General features: G+C 50.8%; 1 protein-coding gene across 1 annotated transcript in view; it reads right to left on the reverse strand.

Moving 5' to 3' along the window:
• MRC2 (mannose receptor C type 2) overlaps positions 1-13,742 on the reverse strand; it is an 86,508-nt gene that overhangs the window by 50,043 nt on the left and 22,723 nt on the right. The window contains exons 2-5 of the mRNA XM_026654701.2: positions 4,975-5,382; positions 3,287-3,460; positions 2,368-2,532; positions 350-463 (exon numbers count right to left, since the gene is read on the reverse strand). Of these exons, the coding sequence (XP_026510486.1) occupies positions 350-463; positions 2,368-2,532; positions 3,287-3,460; positions 4,975-5,382 (861 nt within the window). The remainder of the gene's footprint in view (positions 1-349; positions 464-2,367; positions 2,533-3,286; positions 3,461-4,974; positions 5,383-13,742) is intronic.

Genomic DNA, 13,742 nt, shown 5'->3' on the forward strand with positions numbered 1-13,742 from the left:
TGTCCCCATTTCCACTCAGTCCCCATGCATCACGTAGAGCAGAGAGAAGTGATGTAATTCCACAGACGGCAAAGTGCTGCTGCCACATATGCGCCAGCAAATGAGCCTGCCTGTTAAACCCTGCAGCAGCCTGGACCATCTCTCCTCAGCCTTCTGGGGCAGGACTCTGGGATTTGCCACAACACAACAACAGAGGATCTCTAGGACCCTCCCGCTTCTGCCGTGCTACCCATGGACAGCGTCTACATCTGCCTTTGTCTCCCTCCTGCTGTGAGTTTGCCAGGACCTCACCCCACTGCAGGATGCTGCTCCCCATCTGCATCATCCTTTACCCCTCGGCCAGACTTACCGCTCTCCCAGTTGAGGTACTTCAGGGGCGAGTTGTCGGACCACTGCCAGCCCCCGTTCATGTCCAAGTCATTGAGCCCGATCCAGAGGGTGGAGCTGTATCCTGTCAGCAGCCCTGGGACAGAGAGAGGACGCCAGCATCAGACACCTCCTGTTCTGGGAAGGCCTCACAAGTAAAGCAACTCTAGTCTAGCAGACACAACAGGGCCCCCAGCATCAACTTCCAAACACGGCTCCTTCCAGCCCCGGGTCCACGGCATACAAACTGCCACTGCATCCGGGGCCACTTGCCCCGCTCATCGGCGGGCAGCAGAGACGACAAAGAGACCGAACTCCTCGGTCAGCCTGAAGACTGTGTGGGTGAAACCGGCCCTCCCGCTACTGCCCAAGGTCCCTCTCTTCTGCCACTCACCAGGCGGCCAATCCAGAACTGGTCACTAAAAACATCACTCGCGCTTCTTCCCTGCTCGGAGCGCTGACGACGCCAACGGCCTCTTCCACGTAGCCGCCCGCCCGCGTAGGAAATACAACAGCTGCGGCCCACGCGTTAGCTGCACGGCTGCAGCCTGCCACTGGCTGTGTGCGCATCGCCTCCCCCACACGGACTGCAGCAGGAGGGACACGCGCACAGCTGCAGGCAGAAGCCGCTCACAGGGTGTCTGAGTCACTCCAGGAGGATAACGGGGCATATCCCTAAATCCCGTCTCGCTGGGTCACGCAGACCCTCCAGGGAACCTGCCCGGCCTCACCTTGACGTGGTTTGCTAAACACCCACGTACCTCTAGAGGCCGCCACACACCTCGTTAGGCAAACGGGTATAGCCACCTTGGCAGGTTCTCCAGCTGCACAAACTGCTCTCTGCCAAGTTCCAGGCTACAGCCGCGTCCTGCCACACCCACAGGTCGCTAAAGGGTCCCCCTTGCAAGGACCCACCCACTCACTCTCGGAAGGGGGTTAATATTGAGGTTAGTGAGCATGGGCGATGGTAGCATAGGCAGGGGAAGGCTGTGCCTCCCCAAACAGCCTGGTGTGGCCCTGCCCACGCTCTGCCCCCAGATCCCCTCCTGCCTGCTTCCAGTTCCCTTCCCGCGCTTCTGTGGCCGAGAGGCTAGGGCAGGCAGGCGGAGGTGCACAAGGCCTGGGACTGGGGGCGCTGGGGCCATGCCGTGCCGCCCATCTGTCTGGCGCTGGGTCCATGATGTCCGCCTGGCGCGCCAGGGCTGGAGGTGCACGGGGGGTGGGGTGGGGGAGGACAGTAGCCACGGGAGGGGTGCACTCTGAGCTCTGGTGGGGGAGGGAGGGCGGAAGGGGCAGGGCGGGACCTCACCTCAGACAGAGGGGCGAGGGCTAGCTGCCCCCAACAGTGCGTTCACTCGCCGCCCATGTTAGTGCTCTATGGAAGACTTCAGAGAAGAGCTGAAGAGCCCAGGGCAGCGCTAGCCAACAGCTCAATGGCAGGTTTATAAAGCATCTTCCATTCAGGCTTCCCAAAGCATCCGAGTCCAGCACACCACTCCCACCCCGCTCTACGGCACCCACACCCAGCCAGCACCTGCTCGGCCTGGGGGACACCACCCCACTCAGAGCAGCGAGAACCCAGAAAAATCTACTCCAGCCCTGCAGACAATGAGCTGATTTGCCTTACAGCGCCATGCATCGTTGTGCAGCAAGCTGTAGGCGAACGTGCACAGCGACGCTACGGTGAGCGCATGAGGACGTGTTCCAGGAGAGGGTGCTGACAGGCCAGGGACGTCACCGCTGAGCGGCCCGGCAGCCAGCGCAGAGGAGAGCCCTACGGCCGCCCCCGTCCAGCCAACCCTGGCGTTTGCTGGGGATGCCCTCGCTGAGGCGAACGCGGCCTCTCCCAGGGGCGAAGCTCGCCTACAAGGAGCGCTGGAGGCCAAGTGCCGGCACTAACCGGTACCTCCACATCCCCTCCGAGGAGCCTGAACCAGGGCCCCCCATTCCAAGCACCCCTTCCGTTCCCGGGCCGGCCCCGGCGGGGCAGGGCAGACTCACCGTTGATGTAGGTCTGCTCGTGGATCTCGGTGATGCTCAGCAGGTTGGCCCCCTGCTGCTCACAGCTGCTCCACGCCTCCCGCCAGGACAGGGTGGACTGGAAGTTGAACTGGTAGCAGCTGTTGGTCAGGTGATCCTTGTCCCAGAAGGTCTCGCAGTCGTTGCCTGTGGGGATTGATGGGAAGTGGGGCAGGGAGAGCCGGGGGTTAACTCTGACTCGTGCGCAGAGCTCCCCGGAGAGCCAGCGGCAGGCGGGCACGTGCCTCTAATGACCCGAAGTGCAGCTCCCGTTAGGTTTCCTTCTCATTACAGAGGCTGCAATTTTCTTTCAGGGACACCACAATGGCACCACTGCAGACCCAAAGGGCTGGGGCGGCCTCTGGCTCTGGCCAGGTGCGAGACCATGGCAAATGCATGCACCGTAGCAGGCAGACAACTGGCCATTACCCCCTTCTCCGAGCCAGGGTTACAAAGCATGATTAACCCTGTGCCCCACACTGGGCACCTTGCTCTGCCAGGCGTCCCTCTGACTGCCTCAGGACTCACGGAGTTCGGGGCCAGTCGGGCTGAGGAAGGGTTGCAGAATCCAGCTGTATCCCCCACCCCCTCACCAGTGCCAGGCTGGCATCCCCCACACAGCTGTATCCCCCACCCCCTCACCAGTGCCAGGCTGGCATCCCCCACACAGCTGTATCCCCCACCCCCTCACCAGTGCCAGGCTGGTATCCCCCACACAGCTGCAGCCCCCACCCCCTCACCAGTGCCAGGCTGGCATCCCTGACACAACCCTTCCCTCTGCAATGCCAGGCTGGCATCACCCGAAGAGCCACCCCCACCTGGTACCAGGCCAGTTATTGATGATCGTAGCCCCCCCCCGCCTCTTGTTGCTAAGCTTCTGGACGGGCCAATCGCCACTCACTCTTAATGGGACAGAAGCCCCATCGTTCATCTTTGCCATAATCCTGCGTGGTGGCGCACCACAGATGCCCATCCTCCCGGCCCGTGCTGGTGCAGTCGTGGAACCATTGGTTGTCGTACTTGAAGGGGATGGTGCAGGGCTTCCCGTGGGAATTGCCTTGGATGGTGTAAATTTCTGCAGAGAGAAAGAGTGAGAGAATCCTCCCCCTAGCTCGGCCTCCCTTCCTGGGGGACAGAGGGCTGCCGAGGGAAAATGCAGTCCCCGAGCCCACCATCGTGGGACCACTGGGTGCAGCACTTCGGACAGTGGGACCACTGGGTGCAGCACTGAACTCGGTCTCAGCCCCTTCTCCCCACGGAAGCTCTACAGAACGGACTCTGCCAGCCCTAGATTTATTATTCTGCCCCTACCAACCCCAGCCCAGATCTTCCTGCTTTGTTTGTTTGAGCTTTCGGAACCCCTGAGGCCCGACTCGCCATTGCTCTGCGCCGGGTGCAAAGCTGCTGCTGATTCACACCCACTCCCCACCGGCATAAGGAATGACCCAAGATGAAGGGCAGCGGAGAATCGGGCCCTTCGACTGTGTCCACACTAGCACTTTTGTCGGTAAAACTTTTGTCAGCCAGGGGTGTGAAAAAAACACCCCCCCGACCAACGTAAGTTACACCGGGAGACCTTCCAGTGGTGCAGCTGTAAGGTCGCTAGTGTAGACATAGCTTTAGAAGCTGGGGCTTAATCAGGTTTTCACTGCAGGCTTCGATTTGTTTCCAAGGGTCTCAGCAGGACGGTGCTTTAAATAACATCGTCATCGTCCTGTTTGCTGGTGCTTTGAGATCCTAGGAAGAAAAGTTGCAAAGTTCTATGGACCATTCAGCTACTTGCATTTCAACGCCCCTGCAGCCTTGGTCCAGACTGTTCATTCGTATAGTGCACAGCTCCCTGGGAGCCAATCATGCCCATTAGTATAAACGTTTACCATATTTATGGGAGGAAAGAAAAATGATTTTGGAAACCCTTATACATTCTTCCCCCTGGGGATTTCCCAGGCAGCCGGGCTCCTTGGCCCCTATCCTGTAATGGGACAGACCCTTGTGGAGTCGATTCAAGCCGATAGAATCGCACAAGGGGTGCGAGCTAAGGGCCCAATCCAATTCCCATTTGTGCTGGCTACAAGACAGACTTGATGCAGGATATACAGCGCCTGGCACAATGGGGTCCTACTCCATGACTGGGCTCCTAGGGGCTACCACAATACAAATGAATAATCCCCCTAATAAATCATAATCCTCCCTTTTGGCCCTAAAAATCTAGGAAGTCAATGAGTCTCTCTCCACTGACTTCAATGGGAACCGGATCAGGCCCTAGCAGATATCAATGCAGGATCGGGGCCTTGTGCTGTTAGCTGTTTGAGGCAAGGGCTGTTTCCTTCAACTTCGGTTAACAAATAAATAAAATAAATAAATAAATAATAAATGATGATGATGATAAGACTGAAGACCTCATTTCAAACAGTAATAATAGGCACATGGCTGAATTCTTGCTGACTCTGAGACCTCTACGGCACCTACCACAACAGCACCCTGATCTCAGTAGGAGCCTCTGGGCTCTACTATGACCACAGCACAATAGGGAAACAACCAGAGATCATGGGGACAACGTAGACCCACAGAGCCCTCCCCAGGCATTACCAGAGTAGGGGCTGGAGCACAAATCTTCATGGGTGGTGTAGACGCTCCACTGCCCGCCGCGTGCCTGATCTCCTCTCTCGGCAGGAGCCAGGGAGAGGTTCCCTGCCTTGGCATTCAGATACTGAGAGAGATGCTCCCCTAAGCTCCGGCAGCTCCACCTCATGTTGACGGACTCGCGGTCGCACTCGTAGGTGGCCAGGGACTGCATCGCCGCGGTGGAGTTGATGCCCTGCCAGGAGACCCCGAGGCACTGCATGGTCCCGAGGTTGAAGAGTCGGTTCCGGGAGACCCATTTCCACTGCTGGGCTGGGGCGCTGACATTGCAGGGTTTAGAGACCTTCACCAGGGTGTCCTTGGTCTCCAAGCAGCCCTGCAGCCTGCTGTTGTAAATCAGAAACACCTTGGAATCTGGAAGACAAAGAGAATAAAGCCAGTGAGAAAGGATTAGGCCCTGATGTGAACGTGAGCAGCCTCTGCTGTGATACCAGCCTGGACTACAATTACCAGAGCCGGTCAATTCCCCTGCTGCGTTGTACAGCACCTAACACAATAGGGCCTTGCTCTGAGCATGCCCTCCGGGGAATACTGTAACACACACAGTAACAACAGCTGGACTGCTCTGGCATAACGTATCACACTGCTTTTCAGGGCGCTCACGTCTTGGGGTGACGGCTGTTTATTCCTTAGCCTCTGCCGCCTAACAGGATAATGAGGAGGTGCATTTTCCCCACCGACTTGCATGGAAGGATCTCCAAGTGCTTGAAAAACAGTAATTAAGCTTCACGGGATGTCAGCAGGTGAGTTTTAGGTATTAGTAAAGATACAAAGATCCTGGCAAAAAGGAATTTCTTTAACAGGGAAATTAAAGCGTCATTAAAACCTGAGCTTGCACCGATTGCTCTGAGTTCACGAACTGGCCCCAACAACTCAACTGGCCCGTTAAAAGGATGCTAGGTTGCCTTATAACAATGGATTTTAAACTAGCTCTCCACCACTGTAAGTACAGCCCAGGTCTACGTCTTCTTTAGCCAATTCGTTCAAGTCTGAAAAAAATATAGCTATGCGGGGAAATAAAATGGTATTCATCACTTTTATGCACATCTGGGGCCTTGTTTAAAAAAAAATATTGGTGCGCACACAGTACTTTGGGGAAGGTCTCACACCATGTGACTCACGAGTTCGGCCCTCCTGATGGAAAGCACTCTGGGAAGCAAAGCAAACAACTCATGATACGCGGGGTTAGTTTTTCTTCTCTTTTCCTTATTGTTCATGTCATGTTTGAGGTTTGGTCTTTTTATGCCTTGTTGGTGGGGCTACGTTGTACATTTTTCGCTACGCTTCAGTGATTTTCAAAGGGGCCGCAGGATGGAGGGGCTCGATTCAATGGGAACGGCGCGCCTAATCCCATCCTAAATGGTTTTGATCATTTGACCATTGGGGAAATAATGGAGGGAAAGTGAGTTGCTCAAGAACACACACACAAACAAGTAAATCTATACCGCAGTTACGGGGTGTGATCGCAGCTTGTGTAGACGTACACCGGAGCTAGCCTGGGTATCGCAGCAGTATGGGTTTGAGCACAGACTACTGCCTGAGTAATTATCCAGGATTCCTGGCAGACACGCACAGCCTAACAGCCTGTAACAAAGCTTCAAGATAGCTACATGAGCCTCAATCACACCCTGTAACAGACGTCCCTAAAGTCAGCGTCTGAGCTCGGAAGAGAACCAAGGAATACCGACCCTGCAGAAGCACCACTCTCTTAACATAAGTGACACTTTCAAATAGTTGCGGCTTGAAACATGACCACCCTTAGAACTCTCAGATCTAACAAAACCTTTGTTTCCTCATCGCTAAGGTTGCATTAGAATACAGCCTACCCACCCAAAACCTTGAAAGCAGGGAAATTAACTCTGGGACAAGTCTTCTGCACTCCCTGCCACTTTCCCATTGGCTACAACACCGTCAACAACACGACAACCCTCCACAAGGCTCTCACTTCCACCTCCAACAGATACTCGAAAGCACAATTTACTGCGTCTGCACTGAACTGTCTCTCTACTGGCAACTTCAGACTCCGGTGTATCTACGAGCCAGCTTGTCCTGCCGTCACGGACTGGTCCAGTCACTTGGGAAGTGAATCTGCCTAAAAAAACCTGCTTGGTTTGTGTTAGACTGCAGCTTTCCAGAGCTGTGTGAGAATCAGAGAAAACCTACGTTTCTCACCAGCTGATGTTTTATGGCGCCACTGCTAATGCAGTGGGCTCATCTGGGTGCATTTCCCTCCCTCTCCCCCCAGTTATAAAGGGGAACGTGCCAAGCTACTATTGTATTAATCTGCACATGAGGAGCAATATGTGGCATAGAGCGCGGAATAGAGCATTTCAAATGTCTTGCAAAAGAGGCCAAAAAACCCCCAAGACTTTCCAGTAAAAATTTCAAAAAGGGGTGATTTTGGAACTCTTTGTTCTAGTTTTATCAACCTATTTTTCATCATGAAAAAACTGAATCCTACTCAAAGTTTACACTCTATGGTTAGGGTTTTCGGCAGAGGGTTTATCATTTTTATAAGATTTTTACAACAATAATAAAATGTCTTTAAACTTCGGTTAAACTGAAATTTCCACTCCAAATTAACTATGCCGTTGCAACCAGTGCTCCAGCATAATGAAGTTGCAAACAGCTCACAAAATTTAAATAACGTCGTTTTAAACTGACTTGCTGTTTAAAAACTTTTTTAAATTGCTTCTGTTTTTGTAGGACTTAGCTATAAATAATATTTTACGTTCCTCAAGCTGGCTTTGAACCAGAAGTGATCTAACAGTCCAACTCCCAAGTAGAGGTAACACCATGAATGATAAGGAGTCTGGTGGCACCTTAAAGACTAACAGATTTATTTGGGCATAAGCTTTCGTGGGTAAAAACCTCACTTCTTCAGGGCTCAGGCTTCAGTCCCCGCTCCTGGGGTCGCATAATAATTTTTGTTGTCAGAAGGGCGTCGCGGTGCAATGAAGTTCAAGAACCCCTCCCCTACAAGATTCCCTTGTTGTATCCATGCAGCCTAGAACTCCATTGTAATAAATCCATGAGTTACTTGTTAGCTTGGGCAGCTGCAGTCCGAGATCCTTGTGGTTCTGGCCAACTCCAACTACCAGCAGCGTCCAGTCTCATTCTTCTTTCTTTGTATGGTGGCAGGGCCCAGGAGGCCCAGTCACAGACATTGTGCTAGGTGTTTACAAAGTGTCATCCCATCAGTCCTGTCCTGGACAAGACGCTGCTAGATCGGGCTGTAGTGATCTCATTGTGGGCATGAGGCAGAGTTCTCTACTGCTGGGAGAGATGGCGTGCTGCTCCCTATTGCCTCCATCCGTGGGGGAAGCTGCTGCCTTTGCAGGAGGAGCTCTTGGATCCAAAACTCCACCTCGTGCCGTGTTGGTATGAGAAGGGCGGCATCGGGAGGAGCTTAAAATGGCAGCGTGACTAGCTATTCCTCTTGCGAAATACGGCTCCTGATAAATGAATGTTACCGGCTATTCATAAGTAATTATGTTGTAATTAACGAATGGAGGGTATAGTGTGTGCCCCTTCGGGACAGGATTTATGTCTTTTAATTACTTAGTGTCTAGAGACTACAGCGGCGGGTACCTAGAAAGGCCTGCCAAGGAAACATTAATCCCATTTCTTTACTGAGTGCCCCAAACCCAAAAGAGAGTCTAATTGAATCGTTGCCTGAGGGAAAAGTCACCTCAGGTAAAGTGCTTTAGGAGCCTGAGTGTCATTGTAAGTCGGTGGGACTTGGGCTCCTCCGGGCCTAATTCACTTCTGGAAATGGAACTTCGCCAACTAAGGCGATGTCTGCTCAAGAGACTTCTGCCGGCACAGCTCTTCCAGCGGAAATCCTTGGCCGACAGACTGTGTCGTCAGAAGCCGCTAGTGTAGATGCAGCTAGACTAGCACAGCGAGGGGGGCAGTTTTACTGTACCGCCAGAAGCCCAGCTTGCCAGCGTCGCCTGGTCCGTGTTAGGAGTGCTTTGTCGGTATAGTGTGGTTCAGCTACGCCAGCAAAGCATTGCTAGTGTAGATGTGGCCTGAGTCACTTCGGCCTTGCAATACTGAGCAGAGCAATGCCTAAATAGCCTTAAAAATCTGGGCCTTAGGTACTCTTGAAAATGTTAGCCCTAGGCTGCGTCCATAAGAGTAGTGCTTTACCAGCGTAGCTGTATCGGTATATTGTACCAATGAAACACCCCTGGCAGAACCTTGCAACCCAATGTGGATCTGACAGGACCCAAGTGTAAGTGTCGGGTTTGAAAACAGTATCGTTATATTGCAGAGGGGGAAACTGAGGCACAGAGCCGTGCCGTGACTTGCCCAAGGTCAGCCATTGGCAGAGCCGGGAATAGAACTGGGGTGTCCTGAGATCTAGTCCAGGGCTCAGAGCGCTTTGCTGACTGGGCCCAAAGATGGAAATGCCAGTCATGTAACCGCTCAGCCTCAGTTTCCCTATCTATTTGAAGGGATAATCACCTATCCATAGGGGATGTTAATTAAAGTTTGCAAAGTGCTTTGAAAACAAAGAGCACCGTGTAAGTGCTAAATATTACCATGGACAGAACATTTGTGAGACAAGACAAGCTGTGGAGGTGTCATCTGCCAGATCTTCGCCCCTGCATTTAGTGGAGGTGGAATGCATCGATCAACCGGCTATTTAAAGAATCCGCTGTTTGTACAAAAGTCCAGACAGGTGCTTCATATGGACGACTGTATGCTCATTTCAGTTAACCGCAGGTGCAAACATCTGGATGACTGGATGTTCACATAGATGCAACTGAATATGTGATCAACTGTCACCGCAATTGGAGGATGCTCCCCGTAGAGCACTTGCAGGTTAAGGAGCATCAGACTCCTGGGCTTACACCTGCCTTTGTCCTGTAATTCCATGCAGTTCCCTGGAGGGGCTGTGCTGACCCAGCTGTGACGGTGTTGTAACAGGGCTGTGAACCGTGTGAAGTTCAGGTTTCTCCTTCTGCAGTTGGAGAAGGCTTTAGAGAGACAAGGGGGGGTGATGCCATGTCTTTTAGTGGACCTGCTTCAGCTGGGGAGAGAGAGAAGCTTTTGGACAAGGCAGCCAGGCAGTTCTAGCTTCCCTCCTGGAATGGGAGGTGATACTAACATGGCTGCAAAGCACCAGCCCCACTAATATGCAAGCAGCAACAGGTACCTGGACATTGACTCGATTGGTCTAAATCTGCCCATTTGTTGTTGTTAATATAGTAATGCCTAGAGACCACCCCCCCACACACACGATACAGGGGCCCAATTGCGCTTGGTGCTGGACAAACATAACATAAGAGACGGTCCCTGCCCCAAAGTGCTTACAGTCTAAAGGCCAGAGAGACAAGGTTCGGAGAGGAAACAGCGGCACTGAAGGGTGCAGGGACTCATCCAAGGTCCCAGGTCAGGTCAGTGTCAGAGCCAGGAATAAAACCCACGTCTCCAGAGTCCCAGTCTGGTGCTCTGCCACCTCTCTTAGCTTTGATTTGTAAATCTGCCCTAGAAGCCCTTGTTCTCTTTCTACCCCCCAGCAGCCACACGGCCTGCCCCAGCAACAGCATCTTTCCGCCTCACCTCTCCTGCCTCCCCCAGCCACTGAGACTCTGTTTCCTTCCCATGTCCCCCATCCCCTCCCGGCCATTCCCAGCCAGCAGAGTGCTTGTCCCACACCAGGCGAGGTCAGCAACGCACAGCTGCCACAAGCATTTGTACAGAGAGCTCTTCAGGGGAGGGCCTGTCTGCTAGAATAACGGGGCCCTGTTCTTGGTTGGTCCTTAGATGCTGTCGTAATAAACGTGATTAATAATCCACATTTCTCAGCACTAACTAAAATATTTTCCCCCCTTGACTGCAGTAGTCGTGTATATGGTGCTGCTAATTTGGTTTTAGCTCCTGCAGCACCATTATGGAACTGGTACTGCAGTGCTCCTAAGGAACTACCGGTACTGAATACGCTCTGATGTCGGACATTTCTGCTGCAGGACTGCTTGATGTTAGTGCTTTGTGCACAAAGATTGTGCACGGTTCTGCTTAAAGCCTTTTTTTAATGTATTCCGTTAACACTCAGAAACGTCTGACCCATCCCCAAAAGAGCCGCTGTAACAACAAACCCCAGTGTCCGACATGGGTGTACTGTACCAGGCCCTGTAAAGAGGGATCCGGTGGAAATGTTTGCAGTGTTGGAATATGTTGCTCATTCCCTGCAGTCACCTGACACCCACCTTTCCTGCTCCTTCGGCGTCCCTGAAAAAAGGGCATGTTCTCTGCTGGGAGAGGTTTAGTGATGCTCATTCTGTCCCCTCTGTGTTCCCTGCCGAGGAGCAGAGCTGGTATGAATTTGTGCTCCAGTGAATCTGGTATGCCAACCCGCTGGACTCCCTGCAGAGAGCATTGCCGCGAAGTTCGCGCTCAGGTCACTGTCCGTTTCAGGCCCTGTTCAGCTCTTCATGGATTTAGTTTTGTAGGCAAGAGCTTCAGGGCGTCTTTATCGGCAGCGTTTGGATTTTTTTCTCCTTCTGTTTGAGGGCTCCAGGACGCAGGCATTAAATTCATGTCTGGGAGTGGAGGAGCTGAGACGGCCGGGCTTGTGACTACAGAATTGCATGGGGTGGGGGTGTCTTTGGGAGGAGCTTGGCATCACCAACAGGCCTCACGCAGTACAGAGCAGGGACAGTTTGCCTTTCAATTGGGCAAATAGACCCCGGGTCTTGTTTGCAGACTTGCCTGAAAAATGCAGAACGGCGGCAGCTTAAAGTGACACCAGCGAGTACATTTCTAGAGCTCAGGGCCAACGTTTTCAAACTTGGCTGCCTAAAACTCAGCACCTAGATCCGTCTTTTTTAGACCCCTAGATTAAAAATAACCTGATCTCCACTGGGGCTTCTACGACTCCCATTGATTGTCAACAGGGTTGTGGAGGCGGAGCGTCTGGAGTAGCTCATGAGCGTGACGGCCAACCTCAGGGCAGGCTGTCAAGAAGCAGGGCACAAACCTCAAATTGGTTGAGAGTTCCCTCCTTAGATTTCACCAACCAAGTAACAAGTGTGAACTCCTCAAGTCCTATCACAGCCTAACCATGCAGTCACAGACAGTCCCCTTGGGCACTCCGGTCTATCCTGCTACCCAGGCAGGCTGGATAAAAATCATTGATTTTTTTTTTTTTTTTTTTTTTTAAATCGGATTTTTTTGATAGATTTTTTTTCCCCCCTCAAAAGCCTTTTTTTTAAAGATAGTTTTAATTAAGGTACATTCTAGCTCAAAGATATCTCATCATGGAATAGGGATTATAAAGTCTAATTCTACAGTATGAGACAATCTATTCTTTTTTTTAAACATTACATGTTTTGTAAATGAGTTCCAATAGTTCATGGATTAGGGACCCAATCTTATGGGGTTCCACAGGCTTCTGTATAGATTATTTAGGTTAATCTTTCTATCTACCCAATGGGACTCAGTGCTCAGTCTAGAAGATACCATCAGAGATGCTTAGTTTTGCAGTTCTCAAACTGTGGATATGTCTCCCCAGAGGTAACATGCTTGTTAATAGCAAAAATGTTTTTAAATAAATAATATAAGAGGTGAGAAATAACAGACCTCAACTCTATTGTCCCTCTGCAAATTTGTGTACACAGTCAATCCCTTACCTCTCTCTAAAAGTGCAAAGCTTCAAAAAGTTCAACGAATAGAAGATTGTTGGGGGCGGAATAGAGCTGGACAAGGAGAAGAAGTCTGGAGATAAATGTGAGACGCGAGGGACATATGCTTGTTTTGTTAAAATATTATATATTTGCTGTTGAAGAAAAAAGTCCAGACTACATAACGTTGTTGTTTTAGTTAAATAAAACAATTTAAATGTCTGTCTGGTGGTGATCTCCTCCTAATACAGCATAGCAAGAAAATCCTCCAAATATTAATGATTAACCTGTTGAATTGGAGATAGTTCACCTCCCAATGACTTCATAAATATCTGCTTCAGTTACCGTTGGTAAGTGAAATAACCAAACACTCATTCATTTTCTGATATAGCTATAAAACTAATCTGAAAAGTTTTCAAAAGAAATCACTGTTTAAAAATATATAGTGTGTATCTTCTAAAAATGAAACCTACATCTATCTCTGAGTTGTGAAGAATATGTATTAAGGTTGTAACAACCCACAAGAATGTACTTTTATGTAGAAAACCATGATTAAATCAAGTCTTCCTGACTAGTGATTTATATCACGATTTAAATCATGATTTAAATCAATTTGATTTGAATCGAATCCACCCTGTACCCAGGCAAACTTGTGATAGATGGTCCCTTACATCAAAAATCACAGCAATTTTCTGGTTACTCTCAGTCCCAAATGACCAGTCCTTACCCCAGGTCAATTGCACCTTAGACCTGACACTCAAGACACTTGTAGCCAATCCGATAATAAACCAACTAAAGATTTATTAACTAAGAAAAAGAAATGAGTTATTTACAAGGTTGAAGCAGTTAAACATACACACACAAATGAGTCACAGCCTTGGGTCCCAAAAGGTAATAGAAACTGCTGCGATATAGACTCATAGACTTTAAGGTCAGAAGGGACCATTATGATCATCTAGTCTGACCTCCTGCACAACGCAGGCCACAGAATCTCACCCACCCACTCCTGTAACAAATCCCTAACCTATGCCTGAGTTATTGAAGTCCTCAAATACTGGTTTAAAGACCTCAAGGTGCAGA

The sequence above is a fragment of the Terrapene carolina genome, unplaced genomic scaffold (assembly GCF_002925995.2).
Source record: "Terrapene carolina triunguis isolate 2854851 unplaced genomic scaffold, T_m_triunguis-2.0 Scaffold193, whole genome shotgun sequence".
NCBI lineage: Eukaryota > Metazoa > Chordata > Testudines > Emydidae > Terrapene > Terrapene triunguis.